We start from the raw sequence: 23,848 nt of genomic DNA, 5'->3' as shown, positions 1-23,848 counted from the left end.
TGAAATAACAGTAGCCATTGTAGGTTATTTATTTTACACCACAATATTGACTAAAATGACTGTATTGAAATGTTGACTAAAATGACTAAAATTTGAAATGTTGACTAAAATGACTAAAATGACTAAAATTTGACTATGACTAAAATTGATTTTCGTCATTTTGACTAAGACTAAGACTAAATTGGGAAGGCAATGACTAAAATATGACTAAGACTAAAATTGATTTTCGTCATTGTGACTAAGACTAAGACTAAATCAAAAAAAGCTGACGAAATTAACACTGGTGTGCACATACAGTACAGAATGTGTGCTTGTGTGTGTGCATGTATCCTATTAGGGAAGAAGAGGCCCCGTTTTAAAGATGAAGGGGGGGGGGGGTAAAACAGCCACGCTGAGTCTACAGCCATTTACATGCATCCCCATATACCATCACAACAGCACCCCACCCCCACCATCACCATCACCCCTCCCTCCCCCTCAGTCCTCAGCCACCACCCCAGCTTGTCACTGAGCCTTAGCACTGCATGATGCTGCACAGACGACCCTGAGAGGAGAGGAGAGCCTCCCTCAGAGAGCTGGTGTTCTGTCAATATGCACTGTCTTGTCCAAATGAGCTACCAGTAGGCTGTTAACATGCCTTAACCCTCCCCTAACCCTAATACAGGTAATATGCAATAGTAATGCAACGTTTAGAGTGTCGCATCTTCTACAGTTTGTTTATGCCCAGAGTTGGGCCCGGAGTCAGAGAGTCCTTGGTCCTTTAGATCATTTCAAATGTGTATTACAGTTGGCCTACATGCTTGAACAAGAAAGTTGGTGTGTCACAGGAATATGAGTGGGCCAAGGCCAGTGAAACAGTTCACATTTAGTATATGTAACAGAATATGTGCAGGCACATTAGAACTATGATGGGAATCTGTTTGTGAAATTTAAATATGAGTATTACTGTAAGTGTGTGTGTATGCACAATTTTGGCCCTCGGTTCTAGAGTGTATTTGGGCAGTCATGGGTAAGCGGTTAGGGCGTCAGACTTGTAGCCCAAAGGTTGCCAATTCAACTCCTGACCCGCCAGGTTGGTGGGGGGAGAAATTAACCAGTGCTTTCCCCTATCCTCCTCCATGACTGAGGTACCCTGAGCATGATACCGTCCCGCCACACTGCTCCCTTTCGGTTGCCATTGGGGGCTGCCCCCTTGCACGGGTGAGGCATGAATGCAATTTTGTTGTGTGCAGTGTGCACTTGTGTGCTGTGGAGTGCTGTGTCACAATGACAATGGGAGTTGGAGTTTCCCAGTTGGGCTTTCACATGACTTCACATTTGGTCCCAGAGTAATCCGGTAACCCCAACCAACCATGGGTCCAGGAACGGTTTGTAGCGGAGCTCTATGGGGTAGGACATGTGGATAAGACAGCGGCTATCAGCTCTCGGGTCTCTCTCTCTCTCCCTTTCTTTCTCTCTCTCTCTCTCTCTCTCTCTCTCTTTCTCTCTCTCTCTCTCTCTCTCTCTCTCTCTCTCTGGCTAATGTGCATTAAAGAGTGGGCGACATGTGACAACCCTCATGTCACTAATCACTTTAGGGGTGGCCTAGTGGTGCAGGCACAGGTCAAAGGCACACACACACACACACACACACACACACACACACACACACACACACACACACACACACACACACACACACACACACACACACACACACACACACACACACACACACACACACACACACACACACACACTCACAGTCAGAGGCACTTGCTGACTATCTCAACTCACTGTAGTGGAGACACACACATGTACCTGTATGCTGGTGCGCATGCGTGTGCACACACACACACACTCACACACACACACACACACACACACACACACACACACACACACACACACACACACACACACACACACACACACACACACACACACACACACACACACACACACACACACACACACACACACACACACACACACACACACACACACACATGGGGTTGGTGACGGGGGGTGGTGAGGATATGGATTGCATGGAGTATAATTATGCAACTCTATTTGGGAGCACACAGATTCACATGTGAGTTGTAAATGATTGCTTTCCTGGTTTGACGTTTCAGGATTTAATCATGGGAAAGGTGACACCAACTGTAAGTTACAGTTATTTGTTGTGCCAGCTTCTTTTGTAATTACAGGAACAGTTTAAATGTATTTTCCTCACACTCGTACTGTACTGTGTGTAATGAGTTCCTACATTCCAGGCTGGTCCCAAACTGCTGCAGGGGCATAGTGAGACAGCGGACAGGACAGACTAAATGTGCTTACGCTCGTGACATTTTAGCATCTGAGCTGTTGTTTTTCATGCCTCCCACAGTCCATGCTCTCCTCAGATTTGATGTTCGGCATGTGTGCCTTTGATGTGGTGTCCTTTCTTTGAAGGACTTTTGTTCGGCATAATGTATGCAAACAGTGAGTGCTATAATAATCTAGCTCAGTGATTCTCAAAGTGTGGTCCAGGGACCACTGGTGGTCCATGACAGAGCTCAGGTGGTCCGCGAGGGGAATTCTACGTTTCCAAGACAAGCTAGCAGTAGGTTATATTGGTAGCATAACTACAGAGCTAAACATAGCTTAAGTCTTATATTCACCACAATAAGACAGGCTGGTAAATGTGAATATAAAGTAAGTCATATGCATTGAAATCAGCAGTGTCAAATTAGCACCTGTCAGTTCAGTGGACAGGTGGACCCTGAACATTTTTGGGTGAACAAAGTGGTCCTTGGTCTGAAAAAGTTTGAGAAACACTGATCTAGCTTTCTTGTTGCAAAGCTCCCGTCTCCTCCTCCAGACCACTGGACTCAGCTGTATACAGTAGGCCTATTTTGCAACAGTAAATTTTGCAAAGTTAATTCAGCAACTTTGAGAGAGTCAAATGTACTGTAACTCTCTTCTAGTTGGTTTTGCTCTCTAAGTGTTGAAATTGGCGTTGTCAGATTTATTGTGTGGAGTTTCAGCCAGGGGAGGACGTAAATATGCTTTGGGCTGCAGATTGCTGGATTCCAGCCCTCTGTGTCAACATCAGCTTATCCTAAGAGGGTCTCTCTCATGCGTGGTGCAGGTGCTGGATGTCAATGGGGAATGCCTCGCTTAGCTGGAAATGGGAATAAAGCTGTGGCTGTGTATAGTGCTGCACGATTTCAGCAAAAAAATCGATACTCGATACCAGCATGCGATACCTCGATAACAATATTTAAACATACAAATATAGCCGAGTGTTTTTCTTGTCACTAATTTGTCGGTCTGTGTGGGGGGCGTGGTGGTCTTCTTGCGCATTTGTTGGTATTCAGCTCATGATTGGACTACACAGAAATGTTTTACTTGTTAGCGATAAATAATTCATTTTCGCGATACGCGATGGCACTGATGATGGTCTGACTGTGACCGAAACGTCTGCACTACACTTGGGTAGCACCTTTTTTGTTTTTCTAATGCAATAAAAAGTTCAACATTGCTTTCGGCAGAACGGTGTGCGAGTTCCCCTTCCTTGCTTCAAGTTAATCCACTGGAACCTACGCACCCACCAGGCATCAAGTTCAAAGGCGCGGTACCTCCACTGAAAGAACGCGACACGCGTATCGGCACTCTTGATATTGTGATATCGATACATTTTTGATATATTGTGCAGCCCTACTGGAAATGTGAATGAAGCTGTGACTGGCTGCGTCTGTGGCTGACTAGTATTTCCATTCCTTTTATTGAGAAAAGGACTCATAATAACTGTGAATGACGGCTCTCTCGATCATCATGGCCCTGTGCTGAAATATATTTTCATCCACTGGACATGTTTATAATTATCTATGCAAAGGAAGAAAGAGACTGACTTTCAGATGACTGTCCCAGGCCTGGTCAAACATTTCAGCAGTCCTCTTCACATGGTAGGCTACAGTCAGCCTGATCTCTAAAAATTCTGTGCTCCTGGACACGGACGGTTAAGGACACGAAATCCGTGTCCAGGCGCACGGATTTTGCCAAAATTCCGTGCTCCTGGACACGGAATTTTTTTCTGTGCTCCTGGACACGGAATTGCTTTCTATAGGCTATTACCACAGCACTGTGTAACTCTATCATTAGAAAATACATACCAAATGCTAATTCCAAACAAAATAATGCTATAGCAATTTAAGTTGTGCCCTGACCAAAACATTCCCTAACCTTAACCTGTCATTAAAGACTCTTAACCTGTCATTAAAGACTTTTCCAGTTGGTTGCTAGGCTATCAAATTCATATAATGAATGAAAGAAAACTAGCTGTGCCCAGACCAAAACAATCCCTAACCCTAACCTGTCAGTAGGAAATGTTTTTTTTTTTAGAAAAAAAAATATTTGAAATGAGAAAAATCCTGAGAAAACACAAGACTGTGGAAACATAGAGCTGGGGGATTAGCCTATAGAGAGAGCACTTCTCTGTGTCCAGGAGCACGGAAAACAATTCCGTGTCCAGGAGCACGGAAAACAATTCTGTGTCCAGGAGCACGGAATTTTGGCAAAATCCGTGCTCCTGGACACAGATTTTTTGCCCTTAACATCCGTGTCCAGGAGCACAGAATTTTTGGAGATCATGTTGGTACAGTATGTTTTAAGATTCAAGATTCTTTGACATAGCTGCACATATAGCTGATGCACATACAGACATAAAGTGCCATCATAGAGATGCATGAAGAGCATACTGCAAGCTTAAAGCGCATACCTAGTACAGCCTCCCATATAAAGTACACACATGGCATACAGGGTTTTTCTGCTGCCTGGTTGCCTCTGCCCTGCACCTTGGTCGTCATGATGAAGTGCTCAGCTTGTGTGAAGTGGAGGCGTTGCGGCTCAGAGTAAACATTTTGAATGGCTGCTGTTTGCCTTGGGTGGCGTGTATTGGGTGTCAGTACAGGAAGAGCATTATGCTGCATACTGTATTTGCATCCCATCCTGTAGGTATTATGATACGCTGGGTGTTGGGGCTGTTTCTGGGTGTGAATGCTGAAACAACAAAATAAAACCTAGCATTGGCTGTTTAGGAAACATTTCATGGAGGCTTGAAACATACGGACAATACAGACAGAGCATCATCAGACAGTTATGTATGCAGGACAAATGTAGGCTAGTAGAATTTGTTGTACAAAGTTGTACTCTCTTGTATAATTTTTTTGTCACAACATAGTCTTTTATACAGCTCTGCCAAGTGTGTGTGTTTGTGTGTGTGTTTGGGGGGGGGGGGGGTAGAATAGTAGGGTGGGGGGGGCTGTAGAATAGTAGGCAGGACAAGTTCTGACACTGAATAACCCCCTCTTGGTCTTTAGAAAGCAGAGTAGTCTGCCTCTTAATTGTGACAGGGACTGCCAGATATCCTGCTTCAGCAGCACAAAGGAAGGCCTTAATACATACTCCCTTATCAGGCCTCTGACTCCAAGGCTGCTAAAGCCTTTGTCCGCATCCCTCCAATCCGTGTACAGCAGACAGCAGCTCTGGAAGGCTGTGTGTGAATGGGAAACGCCAATGTAGGTCCTTGCAGTGTCAAGCTGAACGTGGCAGGCAGCATAATTAAAAGCATTGAGACCCCCTGAGACGTTTCTGTAGACTTGCCATGTACAGTCGCCTTTTGTGTCCCCAGTAGCCATCTTGTATGTGTCCCAGTAGTCCTCTTGTATGTACTGTGTTGTGCTGTGCTGTTCTGTGCTGTCCTTTTCATTAAGACGAGTAAGTGGATGTGTTGTCTATTTACAGTCGTGCCAGATACTCTGCAATTTGCAGCGCTGGAAATGGCTGAGACAGTTAGATAATGTGAGAAGGATATGTTGCTGCCTTCTGCTTACTGCCATGGGATACGATGCCGCGTGCGGTTATTACTGGCATCATGTGCTATGTGGTTATATTTATTTTGTTAATGTTAAAATAGAGCTTGATGATGAAGCTGTCAAGTCCAAAGTTGAGCTCCACATGTGTGGTCCACATTGGGACGTTAGTGCAGGCCCTGGTGGATACTCTGATGCGATTAAACTACACAGTGAACTTTGAGTTGATATACGTACATGTGTTTGAGTGTATGAGTGTTAATTCAACACATACTGTTTATTACGGAAGCCGAGAGCGGCCTTCGTATCATATTTTTAAATTCACTTCGTTATCCCGAGATAACGGTATAATTAATTGGAGATCTCGATAAAACAATAATGTCGTGTCACCAGGCGGAACTGCATTCACTGTTTAACACTTTTCTTGTGTATTTGGGTCCATTGTCTGAGTGCTGAATTGACACTTCAAATTTGCCATCTCCATCCTGTCAAAGCACTTTTAGCTGATACACTTTTAGCCACGCACTGCTAGTGACACAACACCTACGGCGTTGCTTTTAGTCAGGCCAAGTGCAATGTAAATATCGTTTCTGATCTCCGGAAAAATCGGGAACTCCACCCACTTTGTCGGAAAACAGTCAAACAGTTGCAAACCTCGGGAGGCGGATCAACCATGCCATTTAGAAAACGTTTATGGTTATGCTCCTAGTCAGACCAAGTCTCGAAGAGATTTGAAAGTCGATGATAATCAGGCTATTACTGTACTGTCCTTTGTGTGAAATGTGCTACGCTACAGTATGCCAGACAAGATCATTGTTATGAAATGAAACACAACACCAAATATATCGGATGCTTCATCCACCTTCCACCATGTCCCCTGTCCTACTGCCCCTACGTCAGGGTTTGCTGCCTTGTCATGACATACGATTTTAGGAAGGTAGTCAGTCGCAGGTTCCTGTTACGGTCCCAGCGTTTTGTCTGTCAGACTCAAGCCAGCGCATGGCCTTTTGTTTTGCCGTAACACAGGATACAGACAGGCTCATTCTATTTTTATGCGCTGGCCACGTGTGCCACAAGGCAGTGTGACAAAGGCATGAAACACTATCTCTCAGGCCTAATTAATCTCGGACCGCTCTGCCATTCATGGCCTAGAGAGGCAGAGAGAGAGAGAGAGAGAGAGAGAGAGGGAGAGAGAGAGAGAGAGAGAGAGAGAGAGAGAGAGAGAGAGAGAGAGAGAGAGAGAGAGAGGGAGGGAGAGAGAGAGAGAGATGTGGGGCATAGAAAGAGGCAGAGCGTACGAGAGATAGGAAGAGGAGGGTAGAGATATGGAGAGATGGGGGCATAGAAAGAGGAAGAGAGAGAGGGGGGGATGAATAGAGATGAGGTCGCAGAAAGAGGGAGAGCATATAGGAAGGGACGTGTCAAGAGGTAGAGAAGGCAAGATATATAGAGAAAGAGAGGACAAGAATAACAGAGACAGAGAGAGAGAGAGAGAGAGAGAGAGAGAGAGAGAGAGAGAGAGAGAGAGAGAGAGAGAGAGAAAAGAAAGAGGGAGAAAGAGAGAGAGAGACGAGAGAGGGTGGGCAGGAAAAGGGAGGGTGAGAAGAGAAGAGAGAGGAGAACATGCAGTATATCCCAGTGGCTCCATTCATCATACCATTCCCTCTCTTCATGCAGTCCTTCCCTCCTCTAGTAGTAAAGAGGAGGTCAACCTTGTGGAAATACCAAGCAGGCCTCCTCATGTGCCAGGGGCTTCCCCTGTTGTAGGTCTAGCCAGTAGCCTCTCTACTGTACTCTACTCTACTCCAGTGGTTTTCAAAGTGGGGGCAAGGGACCCCTGTGGGCCCACGACAGCTTTGCAGGAAAGGCAAAATAAATAATTGGATACATTAAATAACTGAAATAAACCAAAAATAAATCAAACAATATTGTCTTTAGTTAAGAACTACATTATCATAATCTACTGCATCTCTGAACATTAGTACCATTATCATTGTTTTATATATCCCAATGGGGAACTGACTCACACCTAGACTACGGTTGTGAAAGGGGTGCACAGAAAAAAAAATGTGTGGCATGACCTATGTAAGGGGGGCCTTGGCCAGAATCTACCGTTATATGCGGGGCCATGTCATGGTAAAGTTTGGGAACCCCTGCTCTAGTCTGCTCTAGTCTACTGTACTGGGGAATGGTGCTGATGTGCCGTCCTCGAGCACATCACCAGGAGCAGCCAAGGATGGATTACTGCACGGGCCTACGGGGCCCAGGCCCAGGGCCCAGGGTTAGGGGGGCCCTGAAGGCCGAGCCTTTATCTTTCCATTGCCATATTGCATTAAAATTAAATCACACTTTTGACAACTGTATTTACAGATTTTCTCGGGGGACATGCACCGGAAACCTCAACAACATAGGGCCTCAAGCATCTGGCATAAAACCCTAAATCTTTTTATTAGCATCCAGTAACAACACCCATGGAGCGGGTGGGGGTGGGGGTGGGGGGGTCCTTTCTTGCTGTTTGGCCCAGGGGCCCATATAGTCATGATCCGTCCCTGGGAATGGCTTCATTCATGAAATAGCGACTCATCTCATCTCATTTCAGTTCATCTCATGCCTGCCCTTCCCTTCCCTGCTCTGTCCCGTGCTGTGCTGTCCTGCCCCGAGGCTGCTCTGGATGCCTGGCTCTCTCAGTCGGCTCATTCAGACTGACTGACCTACAGGATGTTCAAAATGCTGTCTGTTCATCTGTACTGTAGGAAGCAATGTGGGCTGAAAAGCTCATGTGGAACAGCTTTGCAACATCAAGTTAAAAAGCATGTTTAGGAATTGCAAAATTGCACTTTCAACACTATAATAGGCTAAATATGAAGAGGATTTTCCACTCATAATCCATTTGTAGGGTCACTTGCTCTCATATTTACATTTTGTGGTATAGAAAAAGCAATCCACAAAAGAGAATGCAAACAGATTTGACTAACTTTGACTGTCCTGAAACGTCTACAGCATATGACTATAGTCTAAAATGTTTTGTTTTTCTATGGCCATACTACATGCTTGTTGATAACATTATGGACTTCCTGTTTGACTAGTGGCAGCATCGTGCAGCGTCTTCACTGACTGCCAAAGGAAGTACTGGAAATACAATTAGGAGCTGACTCACAGTGCATGCAATTGCAGTAATCTGCATTCTGCCTCTTCTGTTATTGCCAAGAACATTTGGTTTGCAATTGTAATCACTGAGCAGAAATGTTGAGGAGCAGCCTTGGCCTTGGAATTGTATTTCAATAATACAATGAGGGGCAGAGTTCATCTCTGATTTTTTTTTTGCCTTCTTCTCTTCCTGTCTGTGAATGTTCGTTTATCAAGATCATGTTTACCCAGGTAGTTTTGCCAGATGTAATATATTCTACACTGTAAAAGATGCAGTAGCAAGAGTGATCTTGGACCAAATGCGCTCTTGAACATGAACACTCTAAACCAGTTAACTGTCAAAACCAAGTGTACAGTATGTGTGTATGTGTGTTTTGAAAGCGCTTTGAGACAACTTTAGTTGTGATATTGCGCTATATAAATACAGGTTGTATTGTGTTGTACTGTATTGTTAACTGTCAAACCCGCCACCGGGTTTGAGATTCCATAGAATTCCATTGTTGCCACTGAGCACTAAGTGGTACTGAATTAACTCGTAATTAACTCTGCATTTTCCTGCATTGTTTCTGTGTGTTTTTCTATGGTTCAGATGTAAGCAACTAGACTTCTTTCATTTTGAGGGCATTCTCTTCTCTTCCTGATGCTAGTCTGTGTGTTGTGTGTTTATTGGTTGTAGGGTGCAGTGCTATCCTTCTGTGAATGCAGGAGTGGTACGTTGCCATGGACTCCGATGCCAGCCACATGCTCGAAGCAGCTCTGGAGCAAATGGATGACATCATTGCAGGTAAGAACCTCACTAGGTTTTGGGCCTCATCATTTTTGGATGCACTATTTCAATGTCTTTCTCTTTTTCAAATATTGATCCACTATGTACAGTGTACTGGTTGAGAAAACATTCTTTATGTATTAATGAATAGTGTAGCAGTAATTGGGAAACAGATGAGAGACTCCTCACTTCCACATTTGGGCTTGTGTTTTTTGGAGCACAGTTTGAATCTCTGTCTGTCGTTGATTTATTCAATCATTTAGGATATTGGTGAAACAAAGCCGGTAGCAAAATATTGAAACATTCACAATGAATTTGGAAGCCGTGTAGCAACAAATGTGAATAATAATTCAAAAAACTACTTCTTGAAATAGTAATAATTTGGCTTGTGAACCTTCAGTGCACTATGCATAACTTTAAAGGCGGTTGGCTAAGTCAATGATGTTTATGTGTGGGCGGAGATTGCTAAATTGGGAAGGAATCCTCTGATAGTGTGTGGAGTGGTGGGAAGTGTTTAGGAGAGGAACAGGGGGTGTTCTCCATCTCCCCTGGGGGGCCGGCTTAGCAATTGCCAGTCCGATTTAGCTAATAGAGGATGAATGTTTAATGTAGGCTGTCAACAAATTAGGGCTTGCGGGACAGAGTGGGAGAAATGTACATTTCCGCCTTGCTTAAACAGTTTTTCACTCACTGCCAGCGGCTCTCTGTAGTGCAGATGGGGAAAGCCATGGTGGACTGGGGGTAAAATAGGGCCCGGGCACTTTTGGCTTAAAGGGGCCCCTCATATTAAGCAGTGTAGAACTGCCTCACCGGTGGGCCCCTATTTTCAGATTATTATTTTTTTAACATTTCAAAAAACGGGTCCACGAGGGTGCGGGCCCACTGGCACATGCCCGCTATGCCATATGGCCAGTCCAGCCCTGTGGGAAAGCCATGGTAGAGTCAGAGTCATGGTAGATTAGTTTTATCCAACCACGAGAGTCCCAAAGCAGCGTGGTGTTAATGTGGTACACAATACAAGCGGTCAGGGCCGCTGACAGCTTTGGCTGGGCCCATGACAAAGACATATGAAAGGGCCCCAAACCCAGTGCATACAATGTAATGAGGATACAATTCTGGGCCCTCCCTAACTCTCCCTGTGCCCGGGACAAGTGACCCCTTTGTCCCCCCTGTCGGCTTCCCTGCAAGCAGTATCCAAACGGCATCTTCTCAGTTTTAAACATGTGTGTGAATGACTGATACTGGGAATCGTATAATAGGGTTAAAACTAACCAGGCAACATTATCATAATTGTGTTGTCATCTACAGCAGGTCACGACACAAAATAAAGGCCAAGTACACTTTGAATTGTAAAGATGATATGGTGCAGCACGACATATTGGTTGCAGCATTTTCAGGATTTTTCAGTGATATGTTATTTTCTCTGTTTTTGTACGCAAACACAACCAAGAAATCTCATTTGAAAATGAAGATGAAGTCAATGCACCATGAACAGAAAGATTTTCATGTTCAGTTTGTGAAACATCAGAAAGCTGCCTGATACTCTCTTATCATTTTTATAATTCCACATATAAGGATTTAAAGTTGTGTGACCCACCCTGTATATAAGGAAATACCACTGTACCTCCAGAACAGTGTGTGATTATCCATGGTTGAAATGTGGAACACAATACGTCAGAAAAAAACAAATTCATACAGTGCATACAACAGTATATGTTCTGTACCATAATTGCTCAGTGACCCAAAGTAACTGACATTAACATAGCAGAGTTTACGCATATCTGCTGGCGAGTGATCTTTTACAGTCAGTGCTTGCATTATGTCCTGCTCATTTGCTGTTATACAGGACCATTAGCAAACATACTTACACCTGAACAGTTCTCAACACAGGGGTCATTGCAGCCAATACTGTACATATATTGACAATAATGCAGAAAATTATCTAAGTACATTGCAGTGAGTTTTATAGTACACATGGCTATACAGGCATCTGACATGCTGTAGTAGATTACAGTATAGCATAGCATTGCACAGCACAGTGCCGTGTAGTTTGCGTACAACTATCAATGACGAAGCTACAATGTTTTCTCCATGAGCAGTCCAATTTCTAGGATGTGGCCACAGATTATTTTTTTCCGAAACCATCTAGAAATTTAGGGACGTGCGGCCTATAAAGTCTAGAGTGTGAGGTGTTGAAAGAAAGAGATGTCAGGGGACCACAGGCATGCAGGGGTTTCTTAACACTCCTAAAATGAACCGCAGGCTGGCATGCCAGACTCACACACAACCATCTGGGGAATCTGAGAGTGTGCCACCCTCTGGTTACCAGTGGAATTACAGGAATCTCACTGATAAGAGAATTGAATAGAAGTTCTTACTCTATCCTCATTTGGACGAATTTCTCTTGGCTTAAAATACACATCACAGTTTAACCTACTACTTTCGATTATGTACCCGTACATACACTTAAGGTATTCACAGGTGTGGAGGGCTGGAATTCTAATCATGGCATTCAAGATAAAAAAGACAATGGATCATCATGTGGTCTGTTTCGTCAGCGCATACAGAAAGCAACCTAACCTTTTACCCTGTACTGGTGATTTTGCAATTTCCCCGAACTGTGTGATCCATGCCTGACTCATGGACATGTGAGAGGGGAAGAGAAAAGGCAACAGACAATCAGATAAGCTGAGTACAGTTTAGTTGGATGACGTTTCATGTTACCATTTTATGTTATAGGCCTATATTAGTGTAACAAAGTGTGTAGCAACATGTAACACACATGCCACACACACACACACACACACACACACACACAGAGAGAGGGGGGGGGAGACTTGCAGCATCAGCTCACACATGGTTGCTGAGTGTTCATGTGACACAACGCGGTGTGTCAGTACTTCCGGATCATTTCTTGAGGGAATAGAAGGTGCGTGCTAGCAGAGCAAAGGGCACAACAAATTAGTGTCATCCATCCCCTGGGTTTTATCCTTGTCCTGTCACAGGCTGCTGCACGCAAGGTGTCTGAGAACATGCTGCGTGTCCTCCACCAACCCTCCATCTATTCCGCTGTGCAGGGCCACTGAAAGCTTTTAGGCAAGTACAGGACAAAGTCATCTGAAAGCGTCCAAGCACATAATGCATATAATGTAATGAGGACCCAATTTTGGGCCTCCTTCCCCTGTCCCTGTGCCCGGGACAATGGACCCCTTTGTTCCTCTCTGTTGTCTTCCCTGTTCTGTCACAAGATGTTAGGTTCCAATGTTGCTTTTGGCTTCAGTAGAACACTGGATAGTGTAGGTAGATGGTGAATACGCACACTAGGCTACTATATAGAGTTACTATGTTAGTGTACACTTCACTACACTACATAGAGGCCTGAGGCGTTGGTGGCTAAAGTTTTTGTTTCCTGTTGTTGTTGTTTTGTATCTTGAGACTCTTGGGTGATGTTATATCATCCAGTGGCAGCGTTGCCATGTCCTATGAGAAGGTGTTTTACAGTCCTGTAGCGATATCATGATTTACAGTACGCATCTGCCATGAGTAAAGGAAATTAAAAGATTTTTTTTTATATAGGTTTAAAAAGCAGGCTCTGCTGCATGTCTGTTCAAGCATTTCTTGTCCAGTATTCATTAAGATGCTGAAATCATTAACAAGTCACTCAACTGTTGCTCTTATAAAATGGCATAGTGTTTGTTTTAAAGTTGTGAAATAGGCCCTGCCGTGGCCAACTACTAGGGCACTCGCCTGCCATGCAGCTGACCCAGGTTCGATTCCCGGCCCAGGTCCTTCGACGACCCCTCCACATCTCTCTCCCAATTTGCTTCCTGTCCACCTCTCACACTGTCCTGTAAAAAAAGACAAAAAAAAGCTTAAAAAAATAAATAAAAGTTAAGTGCAAATGTTTCCCTAACATGATGGATAATTGCAATTGATTATTATTAATGATGACAATATTGATGCAAATAACTGTGATAATCATGTTGGCTATTATTGTGCATCCCTAACTGCAAACCCTTCCGTGTTGTAAGCCTGTGTGAACTTCTCAGGCCACCGGGTGTGCTGCACGCCTCCTGCTTTTTTAGGGAAGAGGTCATTATGCAACTTTTCTGAGTTGATTAATCATCTTCACAAGTCAGCAGATACTTAAATGAGTCATTACCATGCGAATGTAGACTCAAGTCTCAAGTCTACCACCCCCGCTGTCTGTGGACAAAATGCCAAGCGTGCAATTATATCTTGGTGTCCGTCCCTTCACCCCCTGACTCATAGAGTCTCAAAAAAATACACAAGATGTCGGAGAATCATGCATTATTGGGGAAAATGCTAAATCCCCACTAACATCCCTGAATGTATGCAACACGACAGTAGGCATGTAAGACACTAATGAATGAATGGCAGCCAAACTTATCCTTCAGGCCCTCAACGTTTTGATGTGCGGTCTATTCTACATGCACTTCCTGACACATGTTAAATTCTGTCTTCACTACGTTTACATGTACCTGACTGCTGACATTTTTTACCTCTTTCAATGATCAACTTGAGTTGCAAACACACGCCAAAATTCGAATGAAGAAAGTGATTTGTAATCAGTGTGCTGTGTTTTCTGAATACTACACCTTTTCCTGCCTCACAATTGCACCTGCATTACTGAAGGCTTTCGCACAAGGACTTTCTCGAACCTTGAGTTACGTAAAAACAAATGTATTGGGTGAGAGAAAGACAAAATGGTTCGTTTGCTGTCACATACAGGGTGGGCATCATAGAATTGGTAAAGTAAGAGGGGCCCTCCGTGACCTAATGGTTAGGGATGAGGGCTTCAGATCAGAGGGTGGCCGCCGGTTCGAATCCCAGCCTTAACTCTCCCTACCCTTCCATCCGTGGCTGAGGTGCCCTTGACTCGAGCAAGGCTTAGGCACCTAACCCCACATTGCTCCAGAGACTGTTACCAATACCCTGTAAAATAACTGTAAGTCACTTTGGATTCAAAAAAGCATCAGCTAAGTATAATGTAATGTAAAAAAGTACCATATTGCCCCTGCTGTGGTCTAATGGTAGGGCACTGGGTTACTACGCCGGCAACCCGGGTTCAATTCCAGCCTGGGTCATTTGCTGATCTTTCCCCATCTCTCTCTCTCCCACTCACTTCCTGTCACCAACTCCAACTATCAAATAAAGGCAAAAAAGGCCCTACATTTTTTTTTTTTCCAAAAAGTACCATATCTCTTTAAGGAAGAGCTACTATCAGAGTTTGCGTGGAATCACTTTATGTCTTGCTCCCTCTCTTGTGCTCTGCCCTGCTCTTCTCTTCTCTTCTCTTCTCATCCAGTGTGGGAGCCGAGCCTGAATCTGATATACAGTCTCTCGTGTCTTGTAGCAGATTTATGCTTCTTCTCTTCTCCGCTCTGTTCAAATTCCACACAGCTGCTCAGTTCCACTCCTCCTCTCCCTTTTGAACTCTCGGTCATCCCCTCTCTGTTAATCAGATAAGTCATCCGACATTATTGAGTTTGGCCCTGCCTGTGGAAAATGAATATTCATGACAGACCAGTAGAGCATTTAGCTTTAGCTCCAGCCCCACCAATGTAGAAGTAAGTTGTGAATAATTTGATGATGACTCGTACCAAACGTACCATATGTTTGAGATTATCTTGGATCTCTCTTCGAAAGTTCAAATCAATTAACATTATGTTTGGACGTTTGGATGAATAAACATTTGTGTGTGTGTGTGTGTGTGTGTGTGTGTGTGTGTGTGTGTGTGTGTGTGTGTGTGTGTGTGTGTGTGTGTGTGTGTGTGTGTGTGTGTGTGTGTGTGTGTGTGTGTGTGTGTGTGTGTGTGCGCGCAATATGCTAGCAATGATGATCACTGACCTTGATTCAGAAACAGAAACAGAACCATATGGAGCTCCTAATCGTGACCACGATGAAAGCCTGACAGCCTTTCTCCTGTGCTTGCGTAAATCAATGTTTGACGCTCGTAACCTTCTTCTTTGGAGTCATGTCACCGCGCTGTATGCATTTGTGCACCATGTGACGCCTCATAATTGCGTACAGATGTCCCCAAATCCTCACTGTACTGTACTAGGTCTGTTCAGCCAGGGGCGGATCTAGCCATTTGGGGCCCTAGGTGAAATATAAACATGGGGCCCTGAAAAAGTCATTATATAGACATAAAATGAATGTGTTTCGGTGCCATTTTATTGTTTTGTCTCATTTATATCTACAATTACTTTACATAAGTGGCAAAGTAAGATTCAAGCCTTCTTTGCTTGTGTGTTTACTGCCATTGATGTGACAGTTGAGGGCCCCCATGGGGGTCAGATTTGTTTGGGGCCCTCAGTAATTGCCTAGGTTTGCCTAATGGAAAGTCTGCCTCTGTGTTCAGCGTCCAGATGGAGTTATTGGAGCAGAGTGTCGTTCAGGAGTTCTGAGTGTCTCTGTAGCCAGTGACGTGTGCACGGATAAAAGGGGGATTGTGTGCTTAGACTGAGACTGTGTTTGGAAAATAATGGTGGTCGTCGTTGTCATGCTGTAATGGAATGGAGTTTGTTACAAGGACTGTGTTATTATTGCTGAAGTAAATAGCTCTGTTGGAGTGTCTATGGTTAATGGCATAACATTTATGTAAGGTAATTTGCTCAATTTAGTTAAATGACTTGTAAAATTGTTTTTCTCAGCATGGGTGTGCCTAAAGTGTCTTATCCTCCAGGGTGCCTGCCAACATTGTTTCTGTTATTGATGAGGATCACATATCCAATCACCAGCACAGTTATGATGAGGATGATGATGATGATGATGATGATGATGATGATGATGATGATGATGATGTAGTGAGGTGAACGCAATGATGATGACAGCAAACATGGAAACACAACACAATTGGATGATGAGGATGAGGATGAGATGGACAATCGCAGAAAAGTATGATGATGACGATGATGATAATGATGATGATGATGACGACAACTACAAAGATGATGATAATGATGATGATGACGATGATGACGATGATGACGACAACTACCAAGATGATGATGATGATGATGATGATTATGATATCGATTATGATGATGATGAGGATGATGATGATGATGATGATGATGATGATGATGATGATGTTAATGCTGCTGCTGCTGCTAATGATGATGATGATGATGATAGTGATGAAGATGATGATGATAACGATGATAATGTATTGATGTTAATGCTGATGACAGCTAACATGGATATAAGCAAAAACACAACACACATTCTGTGCATTCTCTTCCCCATCCCCATCCCCATCCCCATCCTCATCCCCTTCCCCATGTCCAGGCTCTAAGGTGGTGGCGGAGCTGAGTAATGGCATGTATGACCTGGGCTCTCCGGTCAGCTCGGCCCCTCTGCAGGTGCTGCAGCTGGCTGAGGACCTGAGGGTAGCCCTGGAGCTGCAGGCCTGCGACCAGGAGAGGGACACCCTCCGATCACAGCTCCCCTGCGCCACCGCACACCTGCTCATCGACTGGCTACAGAAGGGCTCGGTGAGTACACGTAACCTTTGCAGCATTGTGTTATTATGCATGCAGAGCAGGGCTTGACAATGGCACCTGCAAACAGGCCAAATGCTGGTAAAACTTGTACCTTGTGGCTAGTAACAATTTCAGTCTCATTAGCCATCTTGATAGGTAGCTTATTCGTTGGTGTGATAAAACACAGTAGTTGCATTTGGTTAGAAAGACTAAATGGCTAGTGACTGTAAAATCACTAGCCACAGTGGCCGATGAGTAAAAAAGTTAATGTCAAGCCCTGATGCACAGTAAAAAAAAATGTAGTGTTAATTTAACACTTGTTGAGCCGATTTAAAATATTTTATATTGCATTTGGTCCCTGACTGTTTAATCAGCTTAACTCCTCCTTAAATTCCTGATTGTATTTGATCCAAGAGTACTCTCTAAGTGTACAATTATTACTGGGACACGGGCTGGGCAATTGTACTTATGTTGTATGTTTATAAATTCATTGGATCGGAATAATTCGGGAAAAGATGAAAACGCATGCATCACACCAGTGAAGGTGCTGCACCAAAAAAGTGACTGATTTTGGGAGCATTTATTAGTGTGCCGTTGCAGACAGTCACTTTTTTTTCGGTTTATATTTACTATAATCAATCACATAATCGTATAAGCTCCCAAACTTGCAAGTTAGCTCCTTTGATGCACACTCCTGGCAGCACATTCCACAGCTCCACATCTGTGGTCTCTCTTCATAATTTCTCTCTTTTTCCCATTCTATGTGTCCCACACTCTTCCTCTCTCACTGTATGCTCTCTTCTTTTGCTCTCCGTTACTATTCAACTCTGAGCATGTTCAAAACAAAAACATCTCTGGGTAGTACTTGATAGGTTGTCATGATGAATCGGCCCATAATGGGGAATTAGCTAGATTGCTGTATTAGCAATTAGTAATTGTAAATGGTACAGCTGTTGCTGTGACTGATTAGACTGTGTCACAGTGCACTTTCTTCTGATATCCAGCTGTTATTGGAGAGAATAGTCTTGCCATTTAAATAGCTGTCTTACTGTGGCTTTATTTCTCCCTTTGACCAGCTTAATTTCTCTCCGTCTCTCTCTCTCTCTCTCTCTCTCTCTCTCTCTCTCTCTCTCTCTCTCTCTCTCTCTCTCTCTCTCTCTGTCTCTCTCTCTCTCACTCGCTCTCTGTTTATCGCTCTCTCTATTGCTCTCTCTTCTCTGTCTCACTCTCTCTTTCGCTCTCTCTACCGCACTGTCTCTCTCTCTGCTAGACTGTTTAGCAACAGTCGGTGGGCTCCTCTGAGACTCTGACAGGATTGAGTAGAATTTCCTGCCTCCCTCTCCCACTCTCTCTTTCGTCTCTCTCCTTCTCTCCTTCTCTCCTTCTTCTTCTCTTTCTGTATTGGCTAAGCAGCACTGACATTTCACATTTCTCTTCGTTCCCTCTTTGCTCATCTGGTGCTCAACTCCCTCTGAGCGCATCTCTCTCTCTCTCTCTCTCTCTCTCTCTCTCTCTCTCTCTCTCTCTCTCTCTCTCTCTCTCTCTGTTCTATGGGGATCATCGGCAGGTCTCGAGGGTAAGTCTGTGCTCACATGGTCTTCATGACTCCAGATCTGCACGCTCCTGTGAACTCTCCTTAGCCTGTAGGTGACACCTGGAACTCAATCTCTTTTCTCTTTGTAAATCGATTGTATTTTATTTATTTAGTTTCCTTGGATGAATAGCTTGCTTGTTCTTTTTTTTACCGATTTACTCAACCGTTCATCATTGCACTGTACCGTACTTCAAATGGAAGACAGAATTTAATTTGCCTGCTTGTGTAATTGACATACTTTTTCTTGTTTCCGTTTTTATTTTGTTTCCCGTAGTTAGTCGGTTTGTTTTTTTTCCTTAACCAGTGTCCTCAACTCTGGTTCTGCATTCCTGCTTGGTTAGAGTTTGTTTAGACAGTGGAGGGACATTAATGGATGTAAAAATACACTACCTGCCGCTCAACATTGTGCATTACATTTTGGTTTAACACTTAGAGTCAAGTCTAGCACTGCTGTGTTATATAGTTGGTCCTACTGTCTAAGTGTTGAATTAACACTGCACATTCTCTGTGCACAGTGGAGTAAGAAAAGGTCACACTATGTATTCATTTTTTTAAATTATTATTATTACACAGAGGCAGAACGTAATATGCATTATGCATGGTGCGACTTTTTCTTTCTTTTCAATTTTACAATATTTTGGTCAGCACCCTAAAAAGGATGAGAATCTGTTTGGGTGAAGCCTGCTCCAACCTTTAGGAACTGAACTGTGCAGCACAGTGGAGCCATGAGTCATTGGAGAGTTGGAGAGTTTCACCACTACTCTCACAGTGTACACCAGGGGTCTCACGGTGCTGTGTTTACGCTCTCTCTCACTCACTCCATCTCTCTCTCTCTCTCTCTCTCTCTCTCTCTCTCTCTCTCTCTCTCTCTCTCTCTCTCTCTCTCTCCTATCTCTCCTATCTCTCTCTCTCTCTCTCTCTATCTCTCTCTCTCTCTCTCTCTTTTTTTTTCTCTCTCTCACTGACTCTCTCTTGTCTCCCCCGGAAATAATTCCTCAGCCCACCCACCTCTTTACACACTCACCCCCCTTGCAGGCGCACAAACACACACACACACACACACACACACACACACACACACACACACACACACACACACACACACACACACACACACACACACACACACACACACACGCTCGCGCGCGCAGGCACAGGCACACACACACACACACACACACACACACCACAACACAACATCAAAACACACACTCGGCTGCATTAGTGATCCGTAGAGACTACTCAGTCCAGCCCAGAAGAAATGGGATACAACCCACTGATATGACCAGGAGGAATGGACGCCTGGCATTACCACCCAGCCCCTATACTTTTATCCCTTTCTCCTTTTCTTTTTCTGTTGGCCGGTCTGCCCCCCCCCCCTCTCTCTCTCTCTCTTTTTTCTCACTATCTATCCATCTGTTATTCTGTTCTTCCTGTGTCATGGGTTCTGTCTTGTTTCTTTGTCAACAGATTATCCTTCAGTCGCTCGTGTGTGCATCTCTCTCTCTCTCTCTCTCTCTCTCTCTCTCTCTCTCTCTCTCTCTCTCTCTCTCTCTCTCTCTCTCTCTCTCTCTCTCTCGTTCAGTATTTTGTGCTGAGAGCACTACCTCATGTGTACCTTGTGACAGGAGGCAGCAGTGGTGTCTTATGATTGTTGTAAGCTGCAGGCAGTCGTACTCAGGGTGTGATGGAGGTGCCAGGACATCAGAGATAGGATCGCAGGCCATGGAGACTGGAGTTCAGATTATCTGTTTGGAAGAGTTCTTCGCAAAGCAGCATTGTGTGTGTGTGTGTGTGTGTGTGTGTGTATGTATGTATGTGTGTGTGTGTGTGTGTGTGTGTGTGTGTGTGTGTGTGTGTGTGTGTGTGTGTGTGTGTGTGTGTGTGTGTGTGTGTGTGTGTGTGTGTGTGTGTGTGTGTGTGTGTGTGTGTGTGTGTGTGTGTGTGTGTGTGTTTATGTGTGTATGTATGTTAAGAGAGAGATTGAAACAGACACAGAGGGAGAAAGATACATAATAAAGACAAAAAAGACAGAGAGAGAAGGAGAGATAGCTTGTAACATTGTGACATGGTGACAAAGGAAGTCCATGTAGCCTATGTGCGCGAAATCACAGATGTCTGGGTGAGGGTCTACAGTGTATAGTGTGTGTGTTGATCGGTGGGTGGTTGGGCATGTGTGTATGAGCACACACATGGACGTGTGTGTGTGTGGGTGTATGCATGTCGTGTGTGTATGTGTTTTCAAAGCGCCCGGCCCCTTGCTACATATCCCCTGCAACAGCTGTGAGGATCAGAGGGCTTGCCAGGTGCAAGGCTGTCTGACTCAGGCAGACCCAGGGCTGGACTGGCCATCTAGCATAGCGGGCATTTCCCGGTGGGCCCTGCACCCTCGTGGGCCCCTATTTTCAGAAATGTAAAAAATATATATAAAATATATAATATATATAATATATATATATATAATACTGTATATATATTTTTTTTTTTACATTTCTGAAAATAGGGGCCCACGAGGGTGCGAGGCCCACCGGTGAGTCAGTTCGGTGTCGCTAATTATGAGGGGCCCTGTTGAGCCAAAAGTGCCCGGGCCCTATCTCTCCCCCAGTCCAGCCCGGAGCAGGGCAGACAGGGCCCCTCTCCCCCTGGACCCTCCACCAGGCTCTACTACCCCCTGATACCCCCATAATACTACTCCAGTGACAAATGACAACTTCACTTTACTGAACATCTGAAACATGTTTGTGTAGCTTTTGTGCCATTTACTGGATTATTTTAGCAAATCCAGCCTCTGAGGCTATGTCAACGGACTACTTTATGCTAAACATCTGAAACATTGAATTGTGTCTATGTAGTTCCACTCTTACTTATGGCAAGTACAACCCAAGAAATGTAACAAAAAGTTGAGAACAATCTTGGTATTGTCTGCCGTAGCACAGTAAGACACAGCCCCTGTTATAAATTAGCTGTTACCAGAATGGCAATGACCGAGTCGTAATGTATTACTAAAGGCCCTGTGCACTGTCATAGTGGTGTAGTAGCTTTTTTGTAGTAGTAGTTTTTTCAGTGCTTATTGCAGCGTTCCACTGGTGGAGTGGCGTGTATTAAGGGACTACTGAACATCTGTAACATGTTTCTTTAGCTTTTGTGCCGTTTACATTGACACCTACTGAATGAGTTCTACATCATTTGTAGAAAGTCCAGCCTCCAAGGCTATGTCAAGGACTACTTTGTACATCACTTTACTAAACATCTGAAACATGCTTTTGTAGCTTTTGTGGCATTTATATGGACACATCCAACATCTGAAATGTGTTTGTGTAGCCTGTGCGTCATTCATGTTGGCAGTGGTACCTACCTAGGGTACATTACCAGGTCTGCGTCAATAGCTGCATCAAATGATGACCTCACTTCACATCTGAAAGAAATTAGTGTAGCAGCCTTGGTTCAACTTCTCTCTACATCTAAAGTATGTTTGTGAAGCCTTTTGCACCATTTATTGCATTGGCACCTACTTATGTACACATACATTGCCAAGGTTCTGCAGATTCTGCCTCTAAGACAACATCAAATGAAAACTTCCCTTTACATCTGAAACATGTTAGTTAGTGTAGCCTTTACAGTGGCAACCTACAATATTACATTACATTACATTACACTTAGCTGACACTTTTTATCCAAAGTGACTTACAGTATGTGTAGTTATGTACAGTGTGTTGGTTACAGTCCCTGGAGCAGTATGGGGATTAGGTGCCTTGCTCAAGGGTACCTCAGCCATGGAGTGTGGTAGGTAGTGGAAGGGTGGGTTTCAAACTCGCAACCTTCTGATCGAAATTCCATGTCCTTAACCATTAGGCCACAGCTACAATACCAGTTCTTATTCATTTTAGCAAAGTCAGCCTCCAAGGCTGTCAAATAATGACATGTTCATTGTGTACTATAGTCTTAACATAATTTCCACTGGCACATACTTTACTGTACCGGTTCTACAAACTGCATCTCATGTCATCAAATTCAGCCTCTAAAAACAACTACACTTTACAGCCGAAACTTGTTAGTGTATAGCCTTTGTTGCTATTTGCATCGACACCTGTACCCACAGTAGATTACCTACATATGAATCATTTTCAGCAGAATTCAGCCTCCAAGGCCATTTCAAAAAACTATAGCACAGATTGCATTCCCTGGTGACAAACGACCACATTACATCTGGAACATAATAATCTTCTCATCATTTACATTGGCAGCCTACCCACTTTTTTCATTTCGATTTACTTTCTGTTTGTTTAACCAGGGAAAACAAAATCACATCAAGAAGATAGAAATCTCTTTTCCAAGTGAACCCTTGCCAAGGTAGCCACACCACTCAACCACAACCCCATTACCAGGTTTTCTGCTCATCATTTTGGCAAATTTAGCTTCATAGGCTACGTCAACAAGTTGTTAAACTACAGCTCGGAATGCCGCCCCTCCTCCGTGTGTCCGCTCAGGGACATACATGGTGATTCGAGTGGCCGATGCTTCACGCAGAAGGATATTTTCCTCCCACAATGGAGGAGGGAGCGCTCCACTCGTCGCCGTGTGCTGCGTGCGGTGTGTTAGTGCTTCCCGGGTGACCCACACAGGAAATGCCCAAAAGTCCCCAGAACGTGAGAAAGGAGTGGCCATGCGCTTCCTTACTTTCTTTGTTTCTCTCTCTATCTGTGTTTCTCTCTCCCTCTCTCTCTCTCTCTCTCTCTCTCTCTCTCTCTCTCTCTCTATATATATATATATATATATATATATATATATATAAAAACATAATTATATATATATATATATATATATATATATATATCTGTCTGTCTGTCTGTCTCTCTCTCTCTCTCTCTCTCTCTCTCTCTCTCTCTCTCTCCTCTCCTCATCTCTACCCTGTGTATGTGGGTGTTGACCAGAATATCCACCAGGCTGTATTTGTTTTCTTTTTTTCTGCCACTTTTACTGTCGTCTGTTGCTGGTGAGC

At 44.0% G+C, this 23,848-nt stretch overlaps 1 protein-coding gene across 7 annotated transcripts in view; it reads left to right on the top strand.

The window, feature by feature from the left end:
• Positions 1-23,848, top strand: part of ppfibp2b (PPFIA binding protein 2b) — a 98,004-nt gene that overhangs the window by 13,710 nt on the left and 60,446 nt on the right. For all 7 annotated transcript variants that reach the window (XM_063196805.1, XM_063196804.1, XM_063196811.1 and 4 more), the window contains exons 2-3: positions 9,658-9,765; positions 17,062-17,267. In XM_063196805.1, coding sequence (XP_063052875.1) covers positions 9,681-9,765; positions 17,062-17,267 — 291 coding nt within the window. In that variant the 5' untranslated portion in view covers positions 9,658-9,680. The remainder of the gene's footprint in view (positions 1-9,657; positions 9,766-17,061; positions 17,268-23,848) is intronic.

The sequence above is a fragment of the Engraulis encrasicolus genome, chromosome 4 (assembly GCF_034702125.1).
Source record: "Engraulis encrasicolus isolate BLACKSEA-1 chromosome 4, IST_EnEncr_1.0, whole genome shotgun sequence".
NCBI classification, from domain to species: domain Eukaryota; kingdom Metazoa; phylum Chordata; class Actinopteri; order Clupeiformes; family Engraulidae; genus Engraulis; species Engraulis encrasicolus.
This window is presented reverse-complemented; position numbering and strand designations above follow the sequence as displayed.